The sequence below is a fragment of the Hydra viridissima genome, unplaced genomic scaffold (assembly GCF_058129835.1).
Source record: "Hydra viridissima isolate aposymbiotic clone 2 unplaced genomic scaffold, HvirCarnegie_v1 scaffold_13, whole genome shotgun sequence".
Lineage (NCBI taxonomy): Eukaryota > Metazoa > Cnidaria > Hydrozoa > Anthoathecata > Hydridae > Hydra > Hydra viridissima.
In genome coordinates, this window is record NW_028324312.1 from 3300360 (window position 1) to 3326225 (window position 25866).

The window sequence follows — 25866 nt, forward strand, 5'->3', positions numbered from 1 at the left end:
TTTGGTTAATTCTGAACATTTTTTTTAGGATTCTTTCGACTGAAGAGCTATCTCATGACGCACATGGTTTGTAAAATCCGTTCAACCTAGAAAATCAATGAGCTTTTTTTCAGAAAGCATTCAGGCGTTTTGTGTTATTAGTGAATTTGTAAATCTAGTTTATTTTAGTAGAGTCTAATTCTTTAACACATTGCATTTTATGCATTCCATTTTGATGATTTAAGGTTTGGATTGTTTTTGTGTTTATAAATCACCTCATTTGACGCCATTCTTATCTCATTTGACGCCTTCTGAATTACTGCTGTTGTGTTTGTTTTTCGCGCAGTTTTGTTTTCGCTGCTTCGCATTATGCGTTTTCATCTCTTTAAGTAACAGTTTGTATTGTTCTAAAGCAGAATACGAAATGCAAATTTTTAAAAACGGTTTTTTACTTGTTCTCTCTTTTTCTCTTTCTTTTTCTCCTCCTCCCCTCTCTCTTCTTCTCCCATCCTCCCTCCCTTCCTCCATTACGTTTTCGATATATATAACAGTTGTGGTTTTAAAGCTTAGTTTCTTGTTGTAGTAAATCGAAAGATCTGATTTTTTTTGCATTTCAAATAAAAAAAAAGAAAATTTTTTAAGTTTTGATTGGTCATTAAAAAAGTTGATTTTTTTTTGGCTTTTGAAAATGTCCAGATAAATACTTTAAAAATGAAAAAAAAAAATCACACGCCTTTTCCTCATGAGCTTAGAATGTAGCATCTTCCGCTAATATTAGCGGAAGATGCTACACTTGAAGGACAAGAATGTTAATTTTAATTCCCAGCATTACTTGCAACGAGCTTTAATGGTGACAACAATAAACTTCTAAAATCATTTACAAATTAATGCTGTCACTAATAAGTCCGTAGAATATTTAATACCGCCAAACAAAGATCTCTTTAAATTTGCGTCATAGAAATGTGATAAAAATTATATTCAGCGATACAAATCTGTACAACCGACATCGATTCGAATGGTAGATTCATTTACCGCCAAAATCTGTTAATAAAACTTTATCGACAGTTGCAACGTCCATTTTTTATTTTTTTAATTGAGCAACTATTTCAATTTTTTGAACCAAACGCTTTTTACAACTTTCTTATTTTGTTTGCAAAATACATTGGTAGCGAGTGAGTATAAGGTATATATACATATATATATATATATATACATAGTTTTACATTCGTATATATGTACGAGAAAAAAGTACAAGAAAAAAAAACAAGAAGCCGTATGGGAGATTCGTGTACCTAGGGCTTTCTTGTACCTAGGACCACCTTTACTTGATCATTATCAAGTTTTAAGTCAATTTTATTTTGTCAGTTGGTAGGTAACACTAATTGCTTTTTTTAATTCATCTGAGGAGGTTGTTGGGGCAGTTGCTATCGTTGACCTATTCCATCGGTTACTCTACATGTATATATATATATATATATATATATATATATATATATAGTTTTACATTCGTTTTATACTACATATTTTATATATGCTATAAAACGAATGATAAAACCATTAAAGTAAATGCTAGTTTCAAAACTTGCATAACTCCACCGTAAGATTTATTCTACTTTATTAACGACATTCCTTTGTATCGTTAGCCTTTTTACCAATTCAACAATTGCAACTGTTAAAATATAAATATTCCTAAAATGATTGGGATACTGGGGACAAATGTGCGAAAATGATGTTCTAGAAGCCGATATGTTTAAATTTGAGGTTGCCGGCGCGTGGAAACTTTTCTTTTTACCTCTTAAATCACTGTTATAGCTCTATAGGAGAAAAAACTGCATTATTAAAAGAACATATCAGCTTTTTAATAATGCTGTTTTTGCCGCGTTTATCATGTGTTAATAAATTAATGAATTTCGACCAAAACTGAATTATTATTATAAATTAGAAATATAGTAGGAGTTTGACGAACCTTATTCCTGCTACTGAAAGAAATACATTTTTTATAAACTTTTTTTTTTTAACTAATATTATTTCTTTTAAAAGGATTATTCTTCGCAAGGAAAAAAGATTGTCTTACTGAAAACGTTCTATAAGTTGCAGGAAAGCGAGCAAAATACAAAAAAAAAAAAATCAGAAGTCTTTTCCTCGTTATATATTTACGTTTATGTATTTTACGTTATATATAACTGGGCTGCATTAAACCCCGAAAATGAACTTTAAAAAAGTTTGCTTTTATCGTACAAATTTCTTTGTTCTTATCCATAGTAAATTACCAACGTGGGCGACGTCCCAAAAAGCACATGCACTTTCTTAAATTATTTCCCAAAGTAAATGCCCCAAGGCTATATATATCTATGTAAATTGAACGCCACGATCGGATCTTACAAAAGCATCTTAAAATAACACATTTCTAAAAAGTATTGACAATTATTTAGCTAAGAAATGGATACTAACCTGATGCGTAATGAAGATTTATCAATAGAAACCATAGAAACTAAGAATACTAATTTTAAAATCATCAATTGAGATTGTGAAAATTTGATCAATAATTTATTATCTTAACGAACGATATTTATAGAGTAGTTTTTTAATTTTACTGTACGAGGTTTACCTCTGCAAATGAACGTGCTATCAGTTAATGTAATTTTTTAAAAATTAGCCTGGCAGCTCATGGACGACATTCAAGCTTCACATAAGTCTGATCCTTATGAAATACACGGGGACAGCGTAGTGCATAAAAGTCCTTTGCAAGAAAACGATGAGAATTTAAATAAAATTGAAAACTTTCAAAGTGCAAGTTTCAACGAGTTTTTTTGCACTCCAAAATCAAACCAACCTGCGTTGTTGATAAATGAAGACAAAAATGAAAAATTTGAAGACAAAAATGAAAAATTTGATTCAGATTTTAGTACTTACTCCCACATCACCCAGAAGCAACCAAGTAGTAGTTACTTAAAATCTATTTTAAAATCAGACAACACTGCAACTACTGGTTATAATCCGAAAGAAAAATTTAATACAATGACTGATAAAAACCAAGCTGCAAAAGAAATCACTTTTCAAGAACCATCAATCCATCGAGACAATAATATCTTTGAGCAAGGCATCAGAAATATGGGGTTTTATCACTCAGAACCTCAACAAAATGAAAGAACACTAAAGCTGACATCTTTAAAAAAAAACAATCAAGACGAGTACATACCACCTATTCCAGAAATTATCGTACACGATGAGGAAGGTTTTAAGGTTAAGTCAGAATCGTATGTTAAATTCGACCTACCAACTAAAAAAGGTAACAAACAACATCCATTAACAGAAAAAAAGTCATGTTGTGAAACCATCGAGTATAACGATTTATACATTCGAAAATATTGGGACGGACGACTGAAAGTCCTGCAGTTTATTGCTACTTTGGGCATTTCAATTTGCTTGCCTTTAGGAAGTCAATTGTATTACCCCCGGTTTATATATTTTCGTGCTGCAGGGATCGCAGCGTGCTTGTTTGTGATGAACGATTTGTTCCTGCACTTGTTTTCGCTGTGGGAGTTGCTTCCGAAATTTTTTCGTTATAGAACATTGCACATGATACTCGCAAGTGTTGCAGCCATCTGTATGTTGGTAGGTTCCAGCTTAATAATTAATGTGGCAGGAGAAATTGAGAACGAATCAATGACGTTGTTGTCAGCATTTTTTGGCTTTGTTTCTATGCTACTATTTGGAATGGAAACGTGTTTGCATTTAATGAGGCAACGTTCCGAAATGCCTTATACTTCCAAACCAGGGATGTAGCTTATTAATCTTAAATGAACGGTCAGCCTTTACTCAGAATGAAAGAGCATGACGGTGAAAGGCAGTAAAATCATGATGGAGCGCATGAAGCTCTTAACTTGAACGAGAATTTAGTTTTAAAACGTTAACAATTTTATTTCATAAATGCGCTCGTAATTAAAATGGTTTTATGAATTCTCACGTGCACTTATAAGAAAAAGATTTTTAGAATTTGAAACGCTGTTGCTGAACTTCTAAAAATTACTGAATTTCTGTTACTGAATTTCTAAAAACAAAAAGTTCAAAAAAGTATTTAAAATAGCAAGAAACTATGAGGATCAATTAGAATAATCTCTATTGTGACCTTTTAAAATTTATCTTTACAAGTTTACTAATAATTTTTAGTAATGATAATTCAAAATTAATACGATTCGGATTTCACGAGCAGCATAGAGTATTATAAAGTATTTATGGTGTAGTATTTTTCAAGACATCTAAAAGCAAAACCTTTTTTTTTTAAATAGTCTTCTTTATCTCATTTTTATTTAAATATTTTTTGATTAACCCGATGTATAATACGATCATTTTGTTCTGATGAAAAAATTTTTTTAGTGTTTCACACGACTAATTTGACTTTACAGCGTAAAGTGAAAATCTAAAAATTATATTACTAAGCCGTTGTTGTTTTCAAGTTTGAACTGTCTCGGCACAGCGTCCCGTGTTAGAGCGTTGTATATAGATAAGTAATACCTAGGTTGTAACAACTATTCGGAAACCTATATCTTAGGAATCTCCTTTCACTAGTATGCTAATCGACTAGATTTTGGATTTAAAAATTTGCTGTAATTTAGTTTTTTGCTTGGTAAATCATTTATAGGTAAAATATTTAAAACTTAAATATATTTATTTATTTCTATGTAAAAAATAAATCTACATTGTGAGATTTTTTATGTCAGTTTGAATTTATGCTATTATTTTAATTAAGTTTCTTACCTAAACTGATGCAGTGAAGATTTTTACCCTTAAAGAAGCATCTCACTGTTCCATAATTTGGGGGTGAGTCATCAATGAAAACACCCGAAAAAATCCTTTAGAGGGATTAAAGTACATACCCATGGGATATCAGAACAAGTGATTTTAAAATGAATGATTTCCGTCCGTGAGAGAAACTTGTATTTTAAGTTTTTTTCTATACCGGCTAAATTTGAGAGATGGATTTTTGACAAAATTTCAATTCTGGCTATAATTCAATACTGTTTATTATTTTAAAATGTAGTTTTTTATTTTGATAACAAAAATAACATTTTTATTTTACAGGAATTTCTAAGCAATAGTATGTAAAATTAAAAATTTTAATTTAATGCATTTCTCAAAATCAGAGTTGCCACATCCCTACTCTACTCTACTCTACTTTTATTTTGATTTCCAGTTAATCCTAAACATTTGATAATTTTTACCATTTTTACTTTGTTTTCACATTAGGAGACATAAATATTTCATAAAAAACTTTTAAATTTATTGAAAATGCCGAATTCTGCAAAAACTCATTCTGAATATCGTAACTCTGTTTGCATTCTCTGCATGTCGAAGAGTGATCGCTGCTTAACACCTTTCCTGATCAACAGATTGAAAAAACATAGCCCTATACCCTTAAACTTTGCAGATGATCGCCTTCCATATGGCAAGTGCACAAACTGTCATTTTCACTTGCAAAAAATAGACGAAGAAACATCAACAAAGCCATTTCCCAAGCTCTATGATTTTAACTCAATCATTGTGAAGCAAAAAACAAGAAACACTCTGCCTTGTGATTACAGCATTTGTCAAATTGGCTAAACAAAATGCAAAGCACCATCTCCATTGGCAGTTGATGCAACTCATGAAAAGCCAACTAAAACTGAAAAAAGATGTGCAAAGTGTCTAACATTACTTGGGCCAGGATTACCCCATAAATGCACTGCTGGAGCCAGAAGTTCAAATCTGATTGTCCTATCAAAAGCAAACACAAAAAGTGCTGAAATTGTGGCATCTTCAGTGTTAGGGACTCAAGATGCATCTCCAAATGGAACAGCTCGACTCAGCCAATCAGGTGGAGGTCCTAAATTACCATTAAAACTTGGTAAGTTTCTTATATGTGTCAATATTCATTAAAACTCAAACTTAAATTCTAATTTCAGAAAGAATAAACTCTTAGATAAGACAGTACTTATACTTTGTGCAAGGTTTACCTATTTGATGATTTCTCCTTGCATTAATGGAATTAATTAAATGCACATGCTATAGGTTATGCACTAAGTCTCTTAAAATTTTAGGCAAAGCTACTCCAACTCATCTGTTCAGAGATCCTCTTCCAGTTGAAAGCCTTGCAACTGTGCAACTTAATACAGGACTGTCCAATAATAAGATGACACAGCTTGTCTCAACCCTCAACTCTATTGCCCCTCAAAGACTTGTTGAGCCAAATTTTGTTAAGAAGTTTGCACAACACGGACAGATGCTCAAGAATCATTTTACTGTTTCTAAAATAAAAATGTTTAACCAATGAGACTCTAATAGATGTTGTGCATGGTAAAAATGTTGGTCAACTATAGCAACTTGTTTTATCAGCACAAGCTGTCCCTGAAGGTTGGATTAGATGGTGGAGCTGACTTTCTAAAGATGAGTTTGGGTGTTCTTCAGATAGCTGCAGCACCAAACAGTCTTGTTTTGAAGTGTCCTAGGCTTTGCAGCTCTTCATTAAAGGATTCTGGAGAAACAGCTAATAACAGATATATCAGAAGGAATACCTGAGACATGAGAATATCAAAAACCTTTTGAAGCTGACAGATGCTAATTCTATTTCCTATATCTTGTCATGTGACATGAAAGTAGCTAACACTGTCTTTAGTTTTCAATCCCATGCCAGCAGACATGCTTGCTGTTGGTGTGATGCTGACTTCTCAAACCTTGGCACTTGTGGTTCCTTAAGAACTTTTGGAAGTATCAGAAAGGCTCATCAAGCATTTGTTAAGAAAGAAAGTGACTTAAAGAGTGCAAAGCATTTTACAAATGTCATTAACACACCTCTGCTCAATGCAACAGATGAGACACTAATTTTGAAAACAATTCCACCTATGGAGTTACATTTGTTGTTGGGAGTTGTCAACCATCTGTACAAGAATCTGATCAACATTTGGCCGGATAGGAAGGATTGGCCTATGGAATTAAACATAACTTCAACCCTTTCATGGCGGTCATTTTCATGGACAACACTGTCACAAGCTTTTGAAAAATGTTGATATCCTAAAACAAAAAATTCAAAAAGCAGCTGTAGATGCAGCACTTCCATTTGTTGAAGCATTTCAACAATTTGAAAAGGTAGTAACAGCTTGCTTTGGAACAGAACTGGATAACAATTTTCAAGAGCACATTGAAAAATTCAAAGATGTTTATCTGGCACTTCCTATCTCAAACACTCCAAAGGCCCACACTGTGTTCTATCATGTGTCTCAGTTCATCTCTATCAGCAATCAAGCTCTTGGAATTTACAGTGAGCAGGCCACCGAAGCTCTGCATTCAAACTTCAAGCCTCAATGGCAGTGGTACAAGAGAGTTAGCCAAATGAGATCCATATTCTGGGTGAGACAGGACTCACCCAGAATATGGATCTCATTTGGCTAACTGTGGTGTAGATTATAACAGTAAACATGTTTAGAAATATTTTAAAAAATGGCTTTTTTGCTATTAGAGTAAAGCATTCTAAGAAGTCATTCTTGAAGTAAATTCTTGAAGTAATCATTTTTATGACTTGGTATGTTCTTGTTCCTTTGTTATTTATTCAGAAAACAAATATTTTGATAGAAAAAATCTTTGTATAGTTGCCAAAGTTAAAAATCTCTCAAATTTAGCCGGTATAGAAAAAAACTTAAAATGCAAATTTCTCTCACGGACGGAAATCATTGATTTTAAAATCACTTGTTCTGGTATCCCATGGGTATGTACTTTGATCCCTCCAAAGGATTTTTTCGGGTTTTTTCATTGATGACTCACCCCCAAATTATGGAACAGTGATCTATTTAATGTATTGTTAAAGCTTAAAGTTGACCTTCAATCTAGATAAGTTGAGGTTGACCTTCAATCTAGATTAGTTCATTTGCAGCTTGTCGTAGTAAATCATTTTGAAGATTTTTTTTCATAAATCTCACGAAGAAGTATTTGTAGCACTTCTTTATCATTATCAGCTTTCTAAAAATAATCACTACTTTAATGTTTTCTATTACATATAGCAAATGTAATCAACTGCACAGTTCTTCAATAAGATTTATGCTTAATTGAAGAGCAGATTGCTCAAGATTTTCCTCACACGTTAATTTAGCTCCGTTTTTTTTTTTTTTTTTTTTTTTGCGGATATATAGTAAAATGTGATTACCAGATAATTGCTAATATTTTCTATTCTTAATTATCCCAACCATTGAAGGTGCTTCGACCTTTTAAACTTCTTGTAAAATTATTTCAAATTTAGCTTCTAACAACCTTTTTAAGTGGTTTACCTTCCTTAGTAATGTTTGTAATGCAGTATGGTAGAACGTAACTATCAATGATAAAAATAGAGCACATTGTTTTATAACCATCAACAGCGGCCATCTCGAAAAGACGGCCATCTGCCTCGATAAGTTCCAACATTAGATTGGTTGTATATTGGTAACCAACGAATTTCGATCAAAAGCAAAGTATTTTCTTAATTCGATTTTTAACTGAAGTAGAAGACAAGTTTTTCTGTTTTTCAGATTTGAATTTAGAAATCCAAAATTTTTGTTGCTGAAATAAATTTTTCCATTAGAACAAAAAATCACTAACAATAAGATTACAGTTGTAAAAGTTGCGTACTAAAAATGTGTACAAATTGATAACCAAAGAGCAAATCTCACTTTCTTCCACATACCACCATTTAACACCAAAAATCAATTAAATCCAGTAATGTCTGCCACCATTCTCTAAAATAAACTACACAAAAGAGTAAACCACGATACTGCGTTCTTTTCCGACAGGTCCATGGCAGTCAGACAAATTAGTCAGATTTACTTAGGAACGGCCATACCAACATTCACCATAAAATGCAATTCCAAAGATCTAAAATGGCAAATATAAAATTTTCATTTGGCAGTCATTGAAACTTTAGGTCTTTAATGATATTTTTAAATCTTATTTAGAAATGTAAATGTCCGGATGAAAAACTTCTGGAACAACTTAGGTCGAAGTTTGTAAAAATTGTTTAATTTAAATTTAAAAAGTAGTGATACCAAAAACAAGAGGTTTGGCAGATAAAGAAAGGTATAGAAGAATTATTAGGTTCACATTTAAAAACTGACATAGATAGACAGTTTCTCATCATGCAAATAATGATGTCTCATCATGCAGCTACCCAGTACTGTTACATCCTACCCAGTAAACATTGAACGTCCTTAGACATCCAATGTTTACTGGGTAGGATGTAACAGTAGCTAAGAATGAAGAGAGAAGGCGTGCTCAAGAGGAACGGTTGTAAATATTTTCAGTAAAAGTAATGGCTGAACATTTTGAGCAACTAGTTTACTCTGTATCTTTGAATATGGATTTCTTTTCGCCACCAGCAGTCTTATGCAATCCACCTCAACCTTCCTCAAATCTAAGGTATTGCCAAACTAGTTGTACTCAACCCAATCAACTGCAGTTTAGAAACTCCATCACAATATATCCACTTCTTTCAGTTTTTCTTGTGCAAAACTAGACTTTCTAATCCAGGCTTAAAATCTCAACAAAAAAGAGCAAAGCTCAATATTCTTGCAGATCCGAATGTTGCTGAAATGCTGGATAAAGTAGGTATAAAAGTATATGCAGGTGCTGCATATAATTTTAGTGCAGCTTAAATTAAGCTTGTTCATGACTTTGTCAAGAGGCTGATTCAGATGTTTACATCAAGGTGTAAATGTTAAAAATTGCAACGCGCTACTACTTCTTGCGAATTGTAACTGACATTACTTACCTTCGATATCTAATCTTTCATTACAATGAAAACTATTGGAATCTTTGATATAACCTAGTCCAATAGAAAAAAAAAAGTCTGAGTCTTATTTACAATATATATATATATATATATATATAAATGAATATTTAATATATATATTGCGTTGTTTCTTATGAGTACAGCTATGCACAAAAGTTTATTTAAGATAGAGTTTTTCATATCAGAGTTTTTCATAACAGGTAGTTTTTCTAACGAAGTTTATCGGATTTAGATTATTAAGTTTGTCTTTTTTTTTTTTTTTGCTTTTTATGTTTGTATTGATAAAAGAGACGAAAAAAAATATTCATACATACTACACTACTTCCGCACAGCTAATTTAACGTTAGACGATTTATTTTACTGATAACATAAAAGTTTAAACGAGCTATTTAGTTTTACATTTTTCACACTTTATAACGAATGATTATACTTAGCTACCGCTTTAAATGATAAATATAGTGAGTACTCATAATTCTTAAACAAGAAAATAATTTTGAAATTACAAAATAATATTTTAACAGCTAAAAATTATCTGAAGAATAACTGCAATACTTTAAATTTCAACTCGCTTGCAATTGGGTAAAAAAAGCAGTGTCAGAGAGCATCAAATGTCAAAATATTGGACTGGTCAAATCAAAGACTCACAACAATGTTGAAATTAGTAAACTTATGGGTGTTTCTGAATTTTGCGTGCGAAAAACTGTGAAAACCTGGGAGCTGACAGCTAACGTTGTTGACATGCCTCGTTCTGGAAGACCACCGAAGCTTAGTGATTGCAACAAAAGTAGCATATTCAGAACCAGTAGAGAAAATCCTCGGTTCAGCAACAAAAAAGCTCAAATATTCAACCAATCTTTTTCTAATTGAAATGTAAGCGGAGAACTTGTTAGAAGAACATTAGCAAAAAAAGGTATTGGGTCTTACACTGCAATAAGAAAGCCTATCCTGTCAATCATGGATCAACGCAAAAGACGAAAATAATGCATAGAACGTTTGCATTGGGCAGTTAAAGATTGGGATAAAGTTATTTGGAGCAATGAGTTAAATTTTCAGATTGTGAACGTTAAAAGCTTTGCAACTGAGAAAAAAAATTGCGAGCGCTATTAACAAGCAAGACGACAAGGTGGCGGAGGCTCAGTAAGCATATGGGGATGTTTTTTATACAAAGGCCTTGGTGTTTGAGAGCTGTATTATGGCTGTATCAACCAAAATACCCACAAAAACACCCTTGAAACACGTTTGATTCCATCGATAAGGCAATTGTATGGCAGAAGGAAGTAATACATCTTCCAGCAAGACGGGGCTCCAGCACACACAGCGCAAAGTTTAACACACTGGTTTAAAACAAAAAAGAGCAATTTGTTGCCTTGGTGCCCTAGATCACCAGATATCAACCCAATAGAAACGGATTAATACTCAATTGGTAAACCATCAAAATTAATCAACTGAGCATTTGAAGCAACTTCTGAACGAGTATTGGTTAAAAGTGACACATGAGATGTGCATGAAACTGGTTAAATTAATGCAGTGACGAGTTCTGCTTTGCTACCGAGGCAAAGGAGGACATTTTAAATATTAAATTTGTATTTTTTTTTTTTATCTTTTATGCTCCAAATCTTAACTCAATTAAACATTTATGATTATATAATTAATTACTTAATTATTTTAAATTATCTTTTTTAACTATCTTATTAATGTTAATTGTTTCGCTAATTCGATTATTCTTTTAAAAATAAAAATAATTAAATTCATTTTCCTGATTTTTTTTTAGTTGAAAAAACCCTGAAAAGTTTGATTGAAACTATCATCTTAATTAAATTTTTGTGCATAGCTGTAAATCTTTCATTAAAAGTATATATATTATAAAAAGTTTTACTTTGTATTCTGATTTGGAAACAAGATAGCTGCATGTATCAACAGTTGCATTTAGGTTGTTCCAATCAATGAGTTGGCGTACGCTTAAATGGTGTATGAAAATTAAGCATCGTGTTCAAAACATTCTAAAAAAAATTATTCGATTAAATATATTTACAAAGCTAAAAAATAGGTAAAATTGTTTAGTAAGCAGTTTTAACTCAGATGTCCTTTCAGCAAAATTTTTACTTTTCACCAAAGCTCTTTTATAAAAGTGAGGGAAAGGGTTGTGAAGGATAAAAAACCAGTAAGCATAATGCGGCCTATATGTAGCAATATTATTTGTAGAGGTGCGGGAGTGTTTTGGGAACTGTTTCATAAACCTCATCAAGAATCTTCAATGGGAATTAGAATTATTAGTTGTTAACTTGTAATTTTATTCATGCTAATGGAATACAAGCAGGAGGTAACGTGTTTGTTGGATGCAATATAGTCGAAGAATGAGTCGGCGCAGTTTCTGTATTGGATGTTGAAGCTAATGATGAAGTGGTAGCTGAAGTGGTGGTTGCAGTAATGGTTTTATTCAAACAGAAGTCTAAAAAGATAAATTTCAATTATTTTCTTTTGATTACTTTTTCTTCTTCCTTCTCTTCTTCTTTCCCTTCTTCTTCTTTCTTTTCTTTTTTTTTCTCTACTTCTTCTTTCTCTTCTTCATTTTCTTCTTAAGATTTTGCTATTATGATTTTTATTATTATTACCATTGTTATTTTTATCATGATGATGATGATGATGATGATGATGATCATGATGATGATGATCATGATCATGATGATGATCATGATGACGATGATGATCATGATAATCATGATGATGATTATGATGATCATGATGATGATGATAGTCATTCATCATCATCATTTTTACTGTTATTATTACTGTTATTATTGTTATTATTATTATTTTTATTATTATTATTATTACTATTATCATTATCATTATTATATATATATATATATATATATATATATAAAAGAAAATAAATAAAAGTCTTTTGAATACTAAATATAACATTAATAGGGAATATCAAAATATAACATTAATAGGGAATCTTTCTCGTCCACTCTTCTCTATCGGCGGCCATGCATATAACTCTCGAATTTTTCAGCAACAATTTGCCTAATGAAATAAGTTTTTTTCTTTCGTCTTAAAGTAATTAGCCTTCATTACCTTTTAAATGTAACTCTTGTAATGGAATATTTTTTCCTCCAGTAACTGCAGTTGAACAGGAGCCGTATAGTTGCAACGTTTTGGTATGATTCACAAAACTACATTCACACAACAGTGAGTTTTCATTTAAATGAAGATGAGTTAATAAAGTTAATGGCTTGAATGCGTCAGATGGAAAAATGATATTTGGTTGCTGCCAAATTGAAGAGTTTTTAATGAAGTTAATGACTTAAATAGGTCAGATGGAAAGATTGATATTTGATTTTTATATAAAGAAAGATAAGTTAATGAAGTTAAAGACTTGAATGCGTCTGATGGAAGGGTGGATATATTATTCCCCGTTAAATAGAGTTCTGTTGTTAGTTGGAATTTTTACTTGGTACATTTCTCAAACCACTTCCTTTGCAATATACACTAGTAGTACACTCGTAATACACTCGTAGATTTGCATTTACATGGCGGTGGACAACTTGTTGCGCAAAATATCGTCAGTTGAAATCTAAAACAAATAAAAGTCTGTATTTCACTGAGGCTCTCCACATCCTCTTTCCCTTCAAAGAAAAAATTGTAATTGGTCAGTTTTAAGATTCACGACAATAGTAATAATTTTTTACAAATTTAAATTTTTTTGGTTGTTTTTTCATAATTCGTACTTTAAATTGAATTTTAAAGTGCTAAAAAGGTTTGTCTCACCAAAGAACGTCTCAGGGAGGTGGAGGAAGGGGGAGGGGGGCTTCTTTGAATGATAATTTTTTTTCAAACCTTTTTAATCATTGGTTTCTTAGACGGATATCTTTCCAATATGATGGATATTTTTCCTTATCAATGCCTTCCTTGAAACCGAATAGTCATAACCATCATTGAAAATCATATTCATCATCTTTAATCAAAGAAAATTAGCACTTAACTGATGATGATGATGATGATGATGATGATGATGATGATGATGATGATGATGATGATGATGATAATGATGATAATGAGGATGATGATGATGATGATGATGATGATGATGATGATGATGATGATGATGATGATGATGATGATGATGATGATGATGATGATGATGATGATGATGATGACGACGATGATAATTTGTTTGTTTAGCTGTTAAACTAATTTGAACAGATTTCAAAAAGTTTTCAAAGTTTTGAATTTTTCATTTTTTCCGGTTGTCAACCCCATAATCTTTCTACATATAATGATAAAAAAAACAAAAACTTCCTCTTCTGTACCTTTATTATCATCTTTAAAACCAACCAACTCAAATGATGGAAAAAGACCTCTTTCGAATCAACTAAGTGTTTCTCACATTTTTAATTAAATGTATCATAGAATAAACATATTTGTCTGCAACTGAATAAGATAGAGAGAATACAGTATTTACAACATCATTTATAACAATGTTTTAATTTTCTTCACCAATTTAAACTCTTTTCTTTATATTTTTTTCACGCTTGATTTGGTTATTGAGCTTCTAGATACGTCGTCATCTCAGAAGACGCCATCTCAGAAAGTGTCATCTCAGAAGACGTCATCTCAGAAGACGTCATCTCAGAAGACGTCATCTCAGAAGACGTCATCTCAGAAGACGTCATCTCAGAAGACGTCATCTCAGAAGACGTCATCTCAGAAGACGTCATCTCAGAAGACGTCATCTCAGAAGACGTCATCTCAGAAGACGTCATCTCAGAAGACGTCATCTCAGAAGACGTCATCTCAGAAGACGTCATCTCAGAAGACGTCATCTCAGAAGACGTCATCTCAGAAGACGTCATCTCAGAAGACGTCATCTCAGAAGACGTCATCTCAGAAGACGTCATCTCAGAAGACGTCATCTCAGAAGACGTCATCTCAGAAGACGTCATCTCAGAAGACGTCATCTCAGAAGACGTCATCTCAGAAGACGTCATCTCAGAAGACGTCATCTCAGAAGACGTCATCTCAGAAGACGTCATCTCAGAAGATTAGAAGTCTTAATTCAAATCATAATTGCCCATGTAAAATCATCCATCGTTTTATTGTTCACAATTACATAGGAAATAGAATTAAGTATTTGCATGTAATTCTTTTTTCTTCAATTGTTATTTAAAAAACTACTCATTGGTAATAAGTTAATAAGTTTATTGGCAATCAAATTTGCAGAAAGCTTATCTGAAAACTTTTCACTCTGAAACATATTCGCTAACTATTTAATATGACGGAGTGACGAAGTCGGAAACAATGCTCTCCTGCTTTTCATGGCTATAACGAGTTTCTTTGAATGAAACGAGGAAGCTACGTTGGTGACTTTCAATGAGTGGTTCACTGTTGCAACATACAAATCAAAAAAATAATCTTAAAAAAATAAACAACTAAAATATCATTTTTATTCAATTGGTAATATATCTAGTTTTTTTCTCAAGAGATATTGAATTAACATTTATTACCTCCTGAGAAAAAAAAAACAAAAAAAAGCAAAAAAAAAGATTAATGAACTTATTTTGATTATTTGTATTACTCATTTTATCATTTTGATGACGTTTAATGTTTTATAAATCGATTGTCTTAATTTTCCTACGAATTTATTAAAAAAGTTTAGATTTCGGTTTTTGCTCATTTTCAAAATATTATAAAAAAATTTTAAAAGGCCACTTTTAATTAATTAATTTTAAAAATAATTATCTTTATAGAATATCAAAATTTAAAATTTCTCTTAATTATGAAAACAAATTGGATCAACATTAATTTCAGAAAATAATCTACAGATAAACTTAGAAGCATGTTCAGGGCTAAGCTTCCTTTTAAATTAAATTTGATGTGTAAGTTAAGAAAAAACTGTAATAAATATATCTTTTTTTTCCTTAATTTTTATAGATTTTTTGTAGCATGATTATCAACAATCATATCATTAAGTAAATGATCAAATATAACTGTATAAAGTTTAAACAAATGGTTTAGCTACAAAGAATATTTAAAATATTTGCGCCTCAATTGTGCTCTTTCCACACTCACTAATAACGCTATGTAGCAAATTTATACTTTTTTTTTCTTGGCCACAAAGTGTGTTTTCCCAGCCCGTTATGCTTAAAACAAGAAAAAAAAAAACTATTGTCCCACTAAAACTTTACTTCTATAATCAGGATAGCGATATCTTAAAGTTCATCTATTTTAAGTTCAATTCTGAATAGTCTTCTAAAATGCTCTTGAAGTGCTACACTTGTACAGAAATTTCTAGAATTTTTCAGAACTACCTAGAGCGTTTACGGACACTTTTAGAACGCTTTCTAGAATTATGACATTTTCTAGTATGTTCTGCGACTGTCCAGTTCATACTAGTAGCGAAACCTATAAGCGATACTTCGGCATACCTGTCGTGAATCAAGACAAGCCCTTGGCATCTCATTTTACATGCAAATATTTCAAGGAAACTTTTGAAGGTATGGTGAACTGTGGATCGCTTATGGGATTGCTTTATATTGCAGAATTTCATTGATTTAGATGCTGTTCACTTTCAGCATCTAAATCAATGAAATTCTGCAATATAAAGGATTTGCAGTTAACAAAATTTTTACATACATCAATGCATTTAAAAAAAATATGTTTTATGCTAATATGCCCTGTTATAATGAAGTATAAAAGATTCCGAGTTCTATGATCTTAGACGAGTTTTATGATCTTATAACGAGTTCTATGATCTTAGAACGTAACGAGTTCGCCAATCTGCTAAACAGGAGGAAGAAAACAATTTGAGACAGTTTTGATGCAGCTGTTGGGTTCCTGGGTAATTGCAAGGCTGAGAACTGTATGCAGTTGGTTCAGACTCTAATAAAGAATTTCACCAAAATGGGATGCAGAATGTCACATTAAAGTCCATAAAAGAAAGGAATAAAAATTCTGCTACATGGTGAAATGCAAATGCTTTTCAATACTTTAATAATCTATATTTCTTTATAAAATAAAAATATATATCAAGCATATCATTCTGCTGCAGGAATTCTTCTACCAGTAATTCACGCAATTAAAGCCCATTGGAAAGCTACTGTTTTTGAATGTTCATGAACAATATTCATAGCTAATAACCATGGTATAAACCCTGTACAGCTACGCTCATGGTGTAAATTACCTTGCACACCTGTAGAATATTAGCAATTCTATTGTCTTTCACCATTGTCTTACATCTTCATTAACACCATGGTCCTACATGGTGCTAAAGAAATGATCATTGCATTGAAAAGATTTAAAACTATGCTTGTAAATATTCTTATTTCTTCTTGCTGAGCAGAGATCACAAAATTTAACAAATAAAAGGAACAAAAAACGTTATAGTTAGTAATAAGTGTCCTAGCTTTTATCACAATAAACCAATCTTTTTGTAAATTGATTTTTATTAATCAAATCATCAAATATATTTTAACCTTTTCAATAATTTTAAGAATAAATAAGTCATTTTTTTGTCAGACAATATCTTTTTTAATTACTCATTTTTATAAATAAATTTTAAGTTTCGACTGCTTTTAAAAACTTCTTTAGACAGAAAAACTAAAATTTAACTCACATTACGAAGCAGAAGGTGTAAAAATAATTCATCTTTAGACCAAAATTGCACTGTCAACTATAAGTTGTAATATAAGTTGTAATATAATTTTCTTAAAATATACTTTTAACGCACTTACATTTTGGTAATATTCGTTCTTTATACCGTTTGGATATGCTGTGTTTATCAAGATAGAAGGCTGAACTAACATAAAATATTTCGTAGTAGAGCAAAGTGTAAATGTTTAGAGACTTTACAAACAAGAGGATTTATGGCTGTAGCCTCTATATGAATTATATGAATATTGCTGTTAACAATTGCGAGAAAAACTTACAATCTTCTTGTAAGTTTTTCTCGCAATTGTTAACAGCAACAAATAGTAAAAAAAAAAAAATGCACTTTTGTAAAGATTTGTATTGGCATATTTGACAAGTCTTGTTGCTTACATTAAGATATGAAAAATTAGAAGGGCTCTACAAATCAAGATATTTAAAAAACTAGACGTACAACGGAAATTCAAAAAGCCATTTTAAGTATCAATAATGAATAAATTATAGAAGTTTTCATTAAAATTTATTGTAATTTGTTTTCATTTGTTTTAATTTGTTATAACTTGCTATTATTTGTTCTACTTTGCTGTAATACGGTGCTTTGTTCAATATAGTCTTTCAAGGGACTTAAAAACTAATTAAAAAAACAGATGTCAGGTTGAAGTGTATGACCCATAAACAATTGTTATTATATTCAAGCCTACGAATAGTAGCTTCAAATTGTGTAGTGGAGCTATTTTAAATAAAGTTTTTTTTTACAGATGACGTTTTTCATTATGAATGTTTTCATGTACAAATGCATCGTTACATTTTGAAATTTTTACACTATTTGATTGTTTTTCATTGCATTTCCCATATTGTCAATATTTCTTTTGATTGATGCTAATCAAAAGTCATATTTTTTATTTCATTATTCTATTTATATATTATATATTATTATTTATTTGTTTATATCTTTACAGTTTTTTGTTATAATAATTGCACTTTGATTGAACTAATATTCTTGCCATATTATTTTTATAATAATCAGTTTTGCATAATTATGGAGGGAATCCCCTTAAAATCTTTTTCCTGTAAAATACAAAAAAATCTCGATTTAATGTAAAAAACAATTTCTTCGCATAATGAAAGTTATTCTGCACATAATTAAAATTATTAACTATAAATACGAAATAAATTAATTCATTTATTCTTTCTAATTTTTTCTATCTCTACAACTAAGAATAAATTAGAAAGAATTTTTCAAGCATGACAATGTTTAAGGGTTTATTTACTACAATTTTAAAAAGAACCCCAAAAGGCTTTTTAAAAAGGGTTCCATATGGAATCCTCTTCACTAAGAATGTAATTATATTTTTAAAAAAAAACACCTCATTCTCAGGAAAAGCAAAAAAAATCTAAAAAATTTAAATGACAGAAATAAAAATTAGATACTTTAACAATTTTTTTTATAATTTGTTAAGATTGCTTTAAGTTGTAATTTTAAATATTTCTTTTTGACAGAGATATTTATTTTTAGCTTTTTTTAGCCTCTCTTTAATGTTTTACAAAAACTATTTTCTTTTTAACAAAAATATTTTTTTCAAACAGAGGTATTTATTGTCATGAATATATTTAAGTCTGTTTTTCAGTGAAAGTAAACATTGGGAGTATGAAGCGTATGTTACTCTTTTTTTTTTGTTTAATAAAAATTGAAAATCAAACACTTAAATTGTTTCAGTTTAAAAAAAACTTAGGATAATTTGACCAATTAGAGGCCAGTTCATTTCGTATGATAAAGTACGCACATTACAAGTATGAGGTTGACACTGTTATAACCAATCCAATTAGCTATACCTGTGAACGACCAATGAGGTTTTCTGTCTCATGACCTATAGATGTACTTTTCGAACTATCTGTATTACAACAGTAAACAAACGTTTTATTTTAGTGTTTTTGATATAGGAGTAACAGGAATAAACATTTTTGATAGCTAAACAATTACAGTACCATTTAATCGACATCTGTGTATCATTTAGTGGTCAAGATCACTGTTTAGTACATATACCTAAACAATAATTGGTACTACAATATTGTTCATTACAAAAGGTAAGTAGATAAAATCGAAAAAAGTAGCACAACTTCTGTATAATAGTATTAGGCATAAAGCAATCAAATGCAATTAGAGAGATAATTATCTGAACACAAAACTCTATCGTAAAAATTAAATTTTGGCGAGTTAATCAGAAAAAAAAAAAAGTTTTTGATGAAAACTTTTATGATTTTTCTGAAAGTAAATTTAATCAAGATATCAGATAACAAAAACAAAATTGCATTAACTTTTCTTTGCCCAAAATTTAACGATTCCCTTATGGAATATTAAAAACTCGACGGAAGATAATTATCTGAACATAAACAACTTTTTCTTAGTGATGATTAAAAAAAGAATAGTAGTATAATTAGAAATAATAAGCATTAACAAGCAATAATTCAAGTTATTTTATTATAAATTAATGAGTAACCGCTAGTAATCGACTGATATTTTTCAAAGCTATTTGATTTGTCATTGAAACCATCAAAAATGGGAATTAAAAGCAAGAAACGGTCGCAAGCTCAGCGCAAGTTAGTTGCTAACATGTACAAACAAGGTAAAACATCCAGATTAACACAAAAGGCGACTTGAATGGCATTAGGAACCAAAAGCGACTTGGTTAAAAAACACAAAAGGCTTTATATGTAAAAAATCACCCAAAATCAGGAGCAAAATACAAAACGACAAACAGAATCTTCAAGATCTACAAATTTTGAAGATGGAGCAGAAAAACCAATTTTTATCAGCACCAAAAGCGTCAAACCTTCTTGAAAAGAAATTGAAATTCAAGTGAGTCTGTTTGTTATTCGAAATTGATTGAAAGAGAGTGGATTTAAAGCAAGAGTTCCACACAAGAATCCATTCATTTTAAAAACCAATCGAGAGCAAAGACTCATATTTGCTAAGCAATATGTAAACATCCCGTTATGGTTCTGGAAGAAAGATTTATTGAAAATCTTGTGAAGTCTGGTGGAGCTCAAATAGTATAGAGAAATGAAGGCAAAGCATTTAAACTCAGTTGCATTCGAGAAACAGCGAAATTTAGTGGAGGCAATTTTATGGTGTGGGGATTGATAACTTGGAATAGAACAGGAAAGTTGGAGTTTATTGATAGAATCATGAACTCTGGGATTTATGTCAACATTCTTAATAAAAATCTTTTGGCCTTCATCTTCTAACAAGATAAGGACCCCAAGCATATGTCAAAGATTGTCAACGAGTTTTTCATCCAGAGGCAGATTGAGTTACTTAAATGGCGGCTCAAAGTCTTGATTTGAATACGATTGAACACCTGTAGGCTACTCTGGATCAAAAAGCCGACACACAATGTATTAGAAAAAAAGAAGAGCTGTAGATCTTGCTCCAAGAAACTTAGGGAAATTGATTCGGATACGACAAAGAAGTTAGCTGAATCAATACAAAACAACTCGAAGAACTGATTAAAGCCAATGGTGGCCCAACTCGATACTAAAAAGTCATAAAACTTAATTAATTAGAGAAATATTCTCAAAAATCTTGTTCAGATATTTAACGTTGAAAATTTGTTAAATTTCAGTGTTTTTCTTTAAGCTTTGAGCAAAGAAAATTAGTTACCATGATTTTTTTTTTTAGTTATCTAAAACCTTGATTAAATTTGCTTTCAGAAAGATTATAAAAGTTTTCTTCAAAAACTTATTTTTTTCTGAAATAACTCGCCAAAGTTTATTTTTATCTCTCTAACTGTAACTAATGAATAATAGTACTTAATTCTATGTCATTTACCTTATGAGCCGGTTGTAATATGAATGTTAACAAGTATCACATAAACCTTTATAAAAACTTCTTCAAACGCTTTTTTCAATAAACAAACGCAGTTGTCACGTCACACACACAAGTGTTGCAATATAAACTTCCCGTTGGTAAACGTACTGAAAAAATACCACTGGTAACTTCATAAATAACACCCTTACAAAATAAACCATAGAGAAAGGCTATTAGAAGGTCGTGGGCCTAAGTGACCAACATAACAGAACAACATGTTGAGAGAAATAAGCATGAGTTTTAGTGTTAGGTATTTTTTTATTGATATAAATAGCTGGTTTATGTGGAGTTTATTATAAAAATTTTATGCTTTAGCAAATTTTTATAATAAACTTCACATAAACCAAACAGCTATTTATATCAACATATAAGTCATTAATTTTATAACTATATTACAATTACGTATCTCAAACAATTTTCAAACTAAACATTAAAAATGCAGAAGCGTATTGTGAACAGTTATGACGAAGTTATTGGCATAAAAATTTGTGAAAAGCAAGCCTAAATATTGATTTTTGCTCCGCCATGTTTAACAGTTTTAAGATTGTATTGAGGTTTGAATGAAGAGTGTGGTGGCCTCCTTACATACGTCTTCGTCCAATTAATCCAAATAAAACAACCTTTTTCTCATCAGACACAAAATATTACGCCATTTTGAAGCTGGCTAATATATATGCCTTTTTGCAAAACGCATTCTTGACACGTGCCTTCTTTTAAAAAGGGGAATGTTTCTTGGGCTTCTGGCGACCAATTTGCTTTTTACTAACCGCCCACGTACTGTTCTCAAAGAAATGCTTAAATCTAAATCTTCTTTAACATGGTAGGAAGTTACAAAAGGATCGGCAACAGCAGCACATTTTATTAACCTGTCTATATGCTCACCCGTTTTTCTTTATCAACCTCTTGTTTGACTTATATTTTTTCATTTTAAAAAATTTCTGATCATCATAGGAGAACAACCTAATGTCTAATGAATAAACGGATATGTTTTTCCTTCTTGCTTAAATTTTTTAATAAGACGTCTTTTTTTTGCAGTAAAATGCTTTGTATGACCCATAATTTCTATTTATAAAAAAAATTTATTCGATCATTTTACATATTTTATGAAATTAATAATAAAATAAATTTTACCTCTGATTAATATTACTAAAAAACAAATAAACAAACCGCAGATACAGTGGTTTTCAAAAATTTAGACGCACTCATATTTGAGAATGGAAATTTTTAGTTTTTTAACGATAAAGCAATAACGAAAAAAGATTTCGGCTTAGTTTTTTTTTCTATTTATTAGATAGATACATACAGAATACAAAATTTTAAAAAACTTTACAAAAAAAATACAAATACTAAGTAATAATTAGGTACAACTGCATGGTATTAAAAAAATAAGACAAAAAAAGTTATTCATAAATTTAGACGCACGATACATTAGGAGGCGTAATTTATGAACCAATCAATATTTTATGTATCCGCCTTTTGCTTTAATGCAACTAAGAACTCTTCTAGGCATAGACTCAAAAAGTTTTTGTGCACATCGCTTCTGGGACCCTATACCAGGTCTCCTTAAGGACGTCCTTCAGCTGGCCAAGTGTGGAAATTTGAACCTTTGCCAATTCACGGTCAATCCAAGCCCAAATGTTTTCAATCGGGTTCAAATTAGGTGAGTATGGAGGCCACGGTTTGTCTTGATATTATTATCGTTGAACCATCCTTTGTATAGTATGCAGTATGTGCAGTAGCGCCATCTTGTTGAAAATTCCATGGTTTATCATTGAGCATAAGCAGGTCAATTGATGGAGTTAGGTTGTTTTCCAGTACTTCTACGTATATTCTGGAGTTGATTCTTCCGGTGTATGTTTGGCACATACCAACACCTTTGTAATTGAAGCATGACCAGATTCCTTTTGAGCCTCATCCACTTTGTACAGTTGGTTTAAAGTACCTGGCGTAATACTATTTGTGAGTCATTCTTTTGACTGTTATGTTAGATTTGCGATTGATAAGCTCAAATTTACTCTCATCGCTCCACATAATGTTTTTCCATTGTTCTACTGTCCAATACCTTCTTTCACAACACCATTTTAGTCTCCTTTGTTAATCATATGGACGCAGGAGCGGTTTCTTCAAAGCAGAGTAGACTTCAATCTTGTATTTGATAAGTATTTGGCGGACTGTGCTTTGAGAAATAGATTTATTTCGCGTTGTATTGAATTCTGCGGTCGATTATTTGTAACTAATTCTTGGATTAGCTCTGACAGCTCTAAAAAGGGCACTATCGTCCTTTCTGGTGGTTGACAAGGGTCTACCTGGCCTCGTTTTTTCGCTGGCACCACCAGTGTGAAGAAAGTTTTGCTTTGTTGTCCGAACGCATTTCTCAGAAACTCCAATTAACCCGGCGATTTCTCTATTACTTCTTTGGTGTGAGCAATAATTTGCCATCTTTCACCTTGAGTGATACGTCTTTTGCCCATTTTTCACATCTTTTGCCCATTTTTCACGTCTTTTTAGTGCAAAACTAACTTAACATTTATTTATTTATTAAATAATGATTAACTAATTCCAGGTAAGTCATGTTTATGTAAGGTTTTTTGACAAAATCAATTAATTTAGGCCTATAAATGAGAAATATGGGAGAAAAAAACTACTAATTAACTATCAATTAACAAGATATAAGACTTTTTTGATTTTGCGTCTAAATTTATGAATAAACTAAAATCAAGCTTATCAATTAACTTTTTTGTATTAATTGGTATAGAATGAGTAATAAACATCCTGTAAAAAAAATTAAGGTACTCTATAATAGAGTTTCACTTCCTCTATTAAATTATATATCAAACATAGCCGTAGCACTTTTATTTTATTTTTATTTTAAGCATTTTCTTACATATATGTAAAAAAAAATGAGTGCGTCTAAATTTATGAAAACCACTGTATAAATACATTAACATTTAACACCAGATGTGTTATTTTATCCAAGAACTCTAATTATGTTCATACATAAAATTCGGGACTTCACCAAAGTAATTTAAACAGTGTGTACAACGTTTTTTACTCCCATTTCAATGCTCAATGTATGAACTACTATCATACTTAAATTTACTAGTGTATATTTAGATTTAAATAAAAATATCATCAAAAATAATCGTTCTACTACTATTATTTTGTTTACAACTGTATTTGGCTTTCCCTCACTGAGTTTCAAATTAAAATTTGACTTGTCATAACAAAAAAAAAAAAACAAAAAAAAAAATGTAAAAAACACCTCTCAAAAAAAATTTTAAAATTCAATCGTCCTTGATGACCTTGAAAAAGTGCAGAGCGTTCAAAGAAAGATTTTAAATTATTATTGTAAATAATTTATACAGATCACAAAGTTTAATAGGAAATAAGCGTCACAATTATTGTTAAGTTTTCTTATTTATGGTAAGAAACAATTCAGATTTGTAAACAAATTTTTAAATATCTTCAAAATCAATTCAACATTTGCAATTTTGAAGAAATAGCTTCAAAAAACGCGTAATCTTTTTTTAAGTACAAATTTTTATAAACTGATTTACAAGCATCAGCTGCTTTTAAAAAGTTCTTTAGATATTGTGACGCAAAACTAAAATTTAACTCACATTACGAAGCAGAAGATGTAAAGAACATTAATCTTTATATCGAAATTGAACTTCGCCTACTAAGTTAAAATACATTTTTTTAAAAATCTCTTTTCAACACGTTTGCAATTGGGTAGCATACGTGCTTTGTTGCCATTCTATTCATCTTAACAAACACAGCAAACCGCTAGGGTATGGCAAAAGACTGAACTAAAAATTAGAATACAATTGATAATAGAGCAAATTTTAAGTGTTTAGAGACTTTTAAAACAAAAGAAATTTATGCTTACTATATTTCTTCTACCCTTTTTTTTCAGCAAATAACTTTATATTTTCCTGAATTTCTAATGATTTTCGTTACATTTAAAGTTCTTTTCTTTTCTTTTTCTATTTATATATAATTATATAAATGGTATATAGGTAAATGTGAAACACAGATATATAAATGGTATCTCTCATCCGTTCTTTAATTTAGAAAATAGCTTTATATTTTACACCCAAGTTGCAGGCTAATTAGTAGCGCAATTAATACAATTGTGTTCACATATACATGCACATATACACATATGGTCAAATAAAAATTGTAAGATGTACATATACACAAAAAATATAGATGTAAAGAATGAAAGTAAGCGTAACTTTTTAAGTAGGAATGATGGAGTGCCTTTCAGGAACTGAATAAAGTCATAGAAACGAAAAACTTTAGATGTAAGAATCAGGATGTCAGTAGAATGTCTTGGGCAGAAATGATTTACTTGTATTGCTCTATTTTGAAAGGAAACGATTATAGAAAGACAGACGGTTTTGACTGTCCCCAAACTTGACATGCATATTGTAAATGTGAATCAAAACCTGAAAGATATATGATTAGTAAAGTTTCAAAGTTAACTTTGTGTCGAGCTCTTGCTGACATAAACTAAAACTAAGCCATTTTGGTGACATTCCAACGGCATGTCAGCAAAATGGCTTAATTTGAGGATAAG

General features: G+C 30.8%; 2 protein-coding genes and 1 long non-coding RNA gene across 8 annotated transcripts in view; 2 read left to right on the forward strand and 1 right to left on the reverse strand.

Annotated features, from left to right (window-relative positions):
- LOC145194633 (protein Hook homolog 3-like) overlaps positions 1-420 on the forward strand; it is a 31356-nt gene extending 30936 nt beyond the window's left edge. For all 3 annotated transcript variants that reach the window (XM_090070094.1, XM_090070093.1, XM_090070095.1), the window contains exon 25: positions 29-420. The gene's annotated coding sequence lies outside the window, so the exon portion shown is untranslated. The remainder of the gene's footprint in view (positions 1-28) is intronic.
- Positions 421-2549: 2129 nt separating this feature from the next.
- Positions 2550-4418, forward strand: LOC149880082 (uncharacterized). The gene has a single exon (XM_090070549.1). It carries the CDS (start codon positions 2647-2649, stop codon positions 3763-3765), a length of 1119 nt encoding a protein of 372 aa, XP_089926675.1. The 5' UTR covers positions 2550-2646; the 3' UTR covers positions 3766-4418.
- A 3679-nt stretch (positions 4419-8097) lies between these two features.
- LOC149880083 (uncharacterized) lies at positions 8098-24991 on the reverse strand. Of its 4 annotated transcripts, none has more exons than XR_016446272.1 (5): positions 17503-17561; positions 12848-13346; positions 11643-11766; positions 9746-9799; positions 8100-8853 (listed from the first exon to the last, which is right to left on the reverse strand). It is a non-coding gene; the product is annotated as an uncharacterized LOC149880083 (long non-coding RNA). The 4 variants fall into 4 exon arrangements; XR_016446271.1 differs by lacking the exon at positions 17503-17561 and adding an exon at positions 24905-24991 and having other exon boundaries at positions 8101-8853; XR_016446270.1 differs by having other exon boundaries at positions 8102-8853; positions 17385-17529.
- Between the last annotated feature and the right edge of the window lie 875 nt (positions 24992-25866).

What these genes read in the sequence shown, in the direction of transcription:
- LOC149880082 (XM_090070549.1), top strand. Translation starts at nt 2,647, where the DNA reads ATGGACGACATTCAAGCTTCACATAAGTCTGATCCTTATGAAATACAC.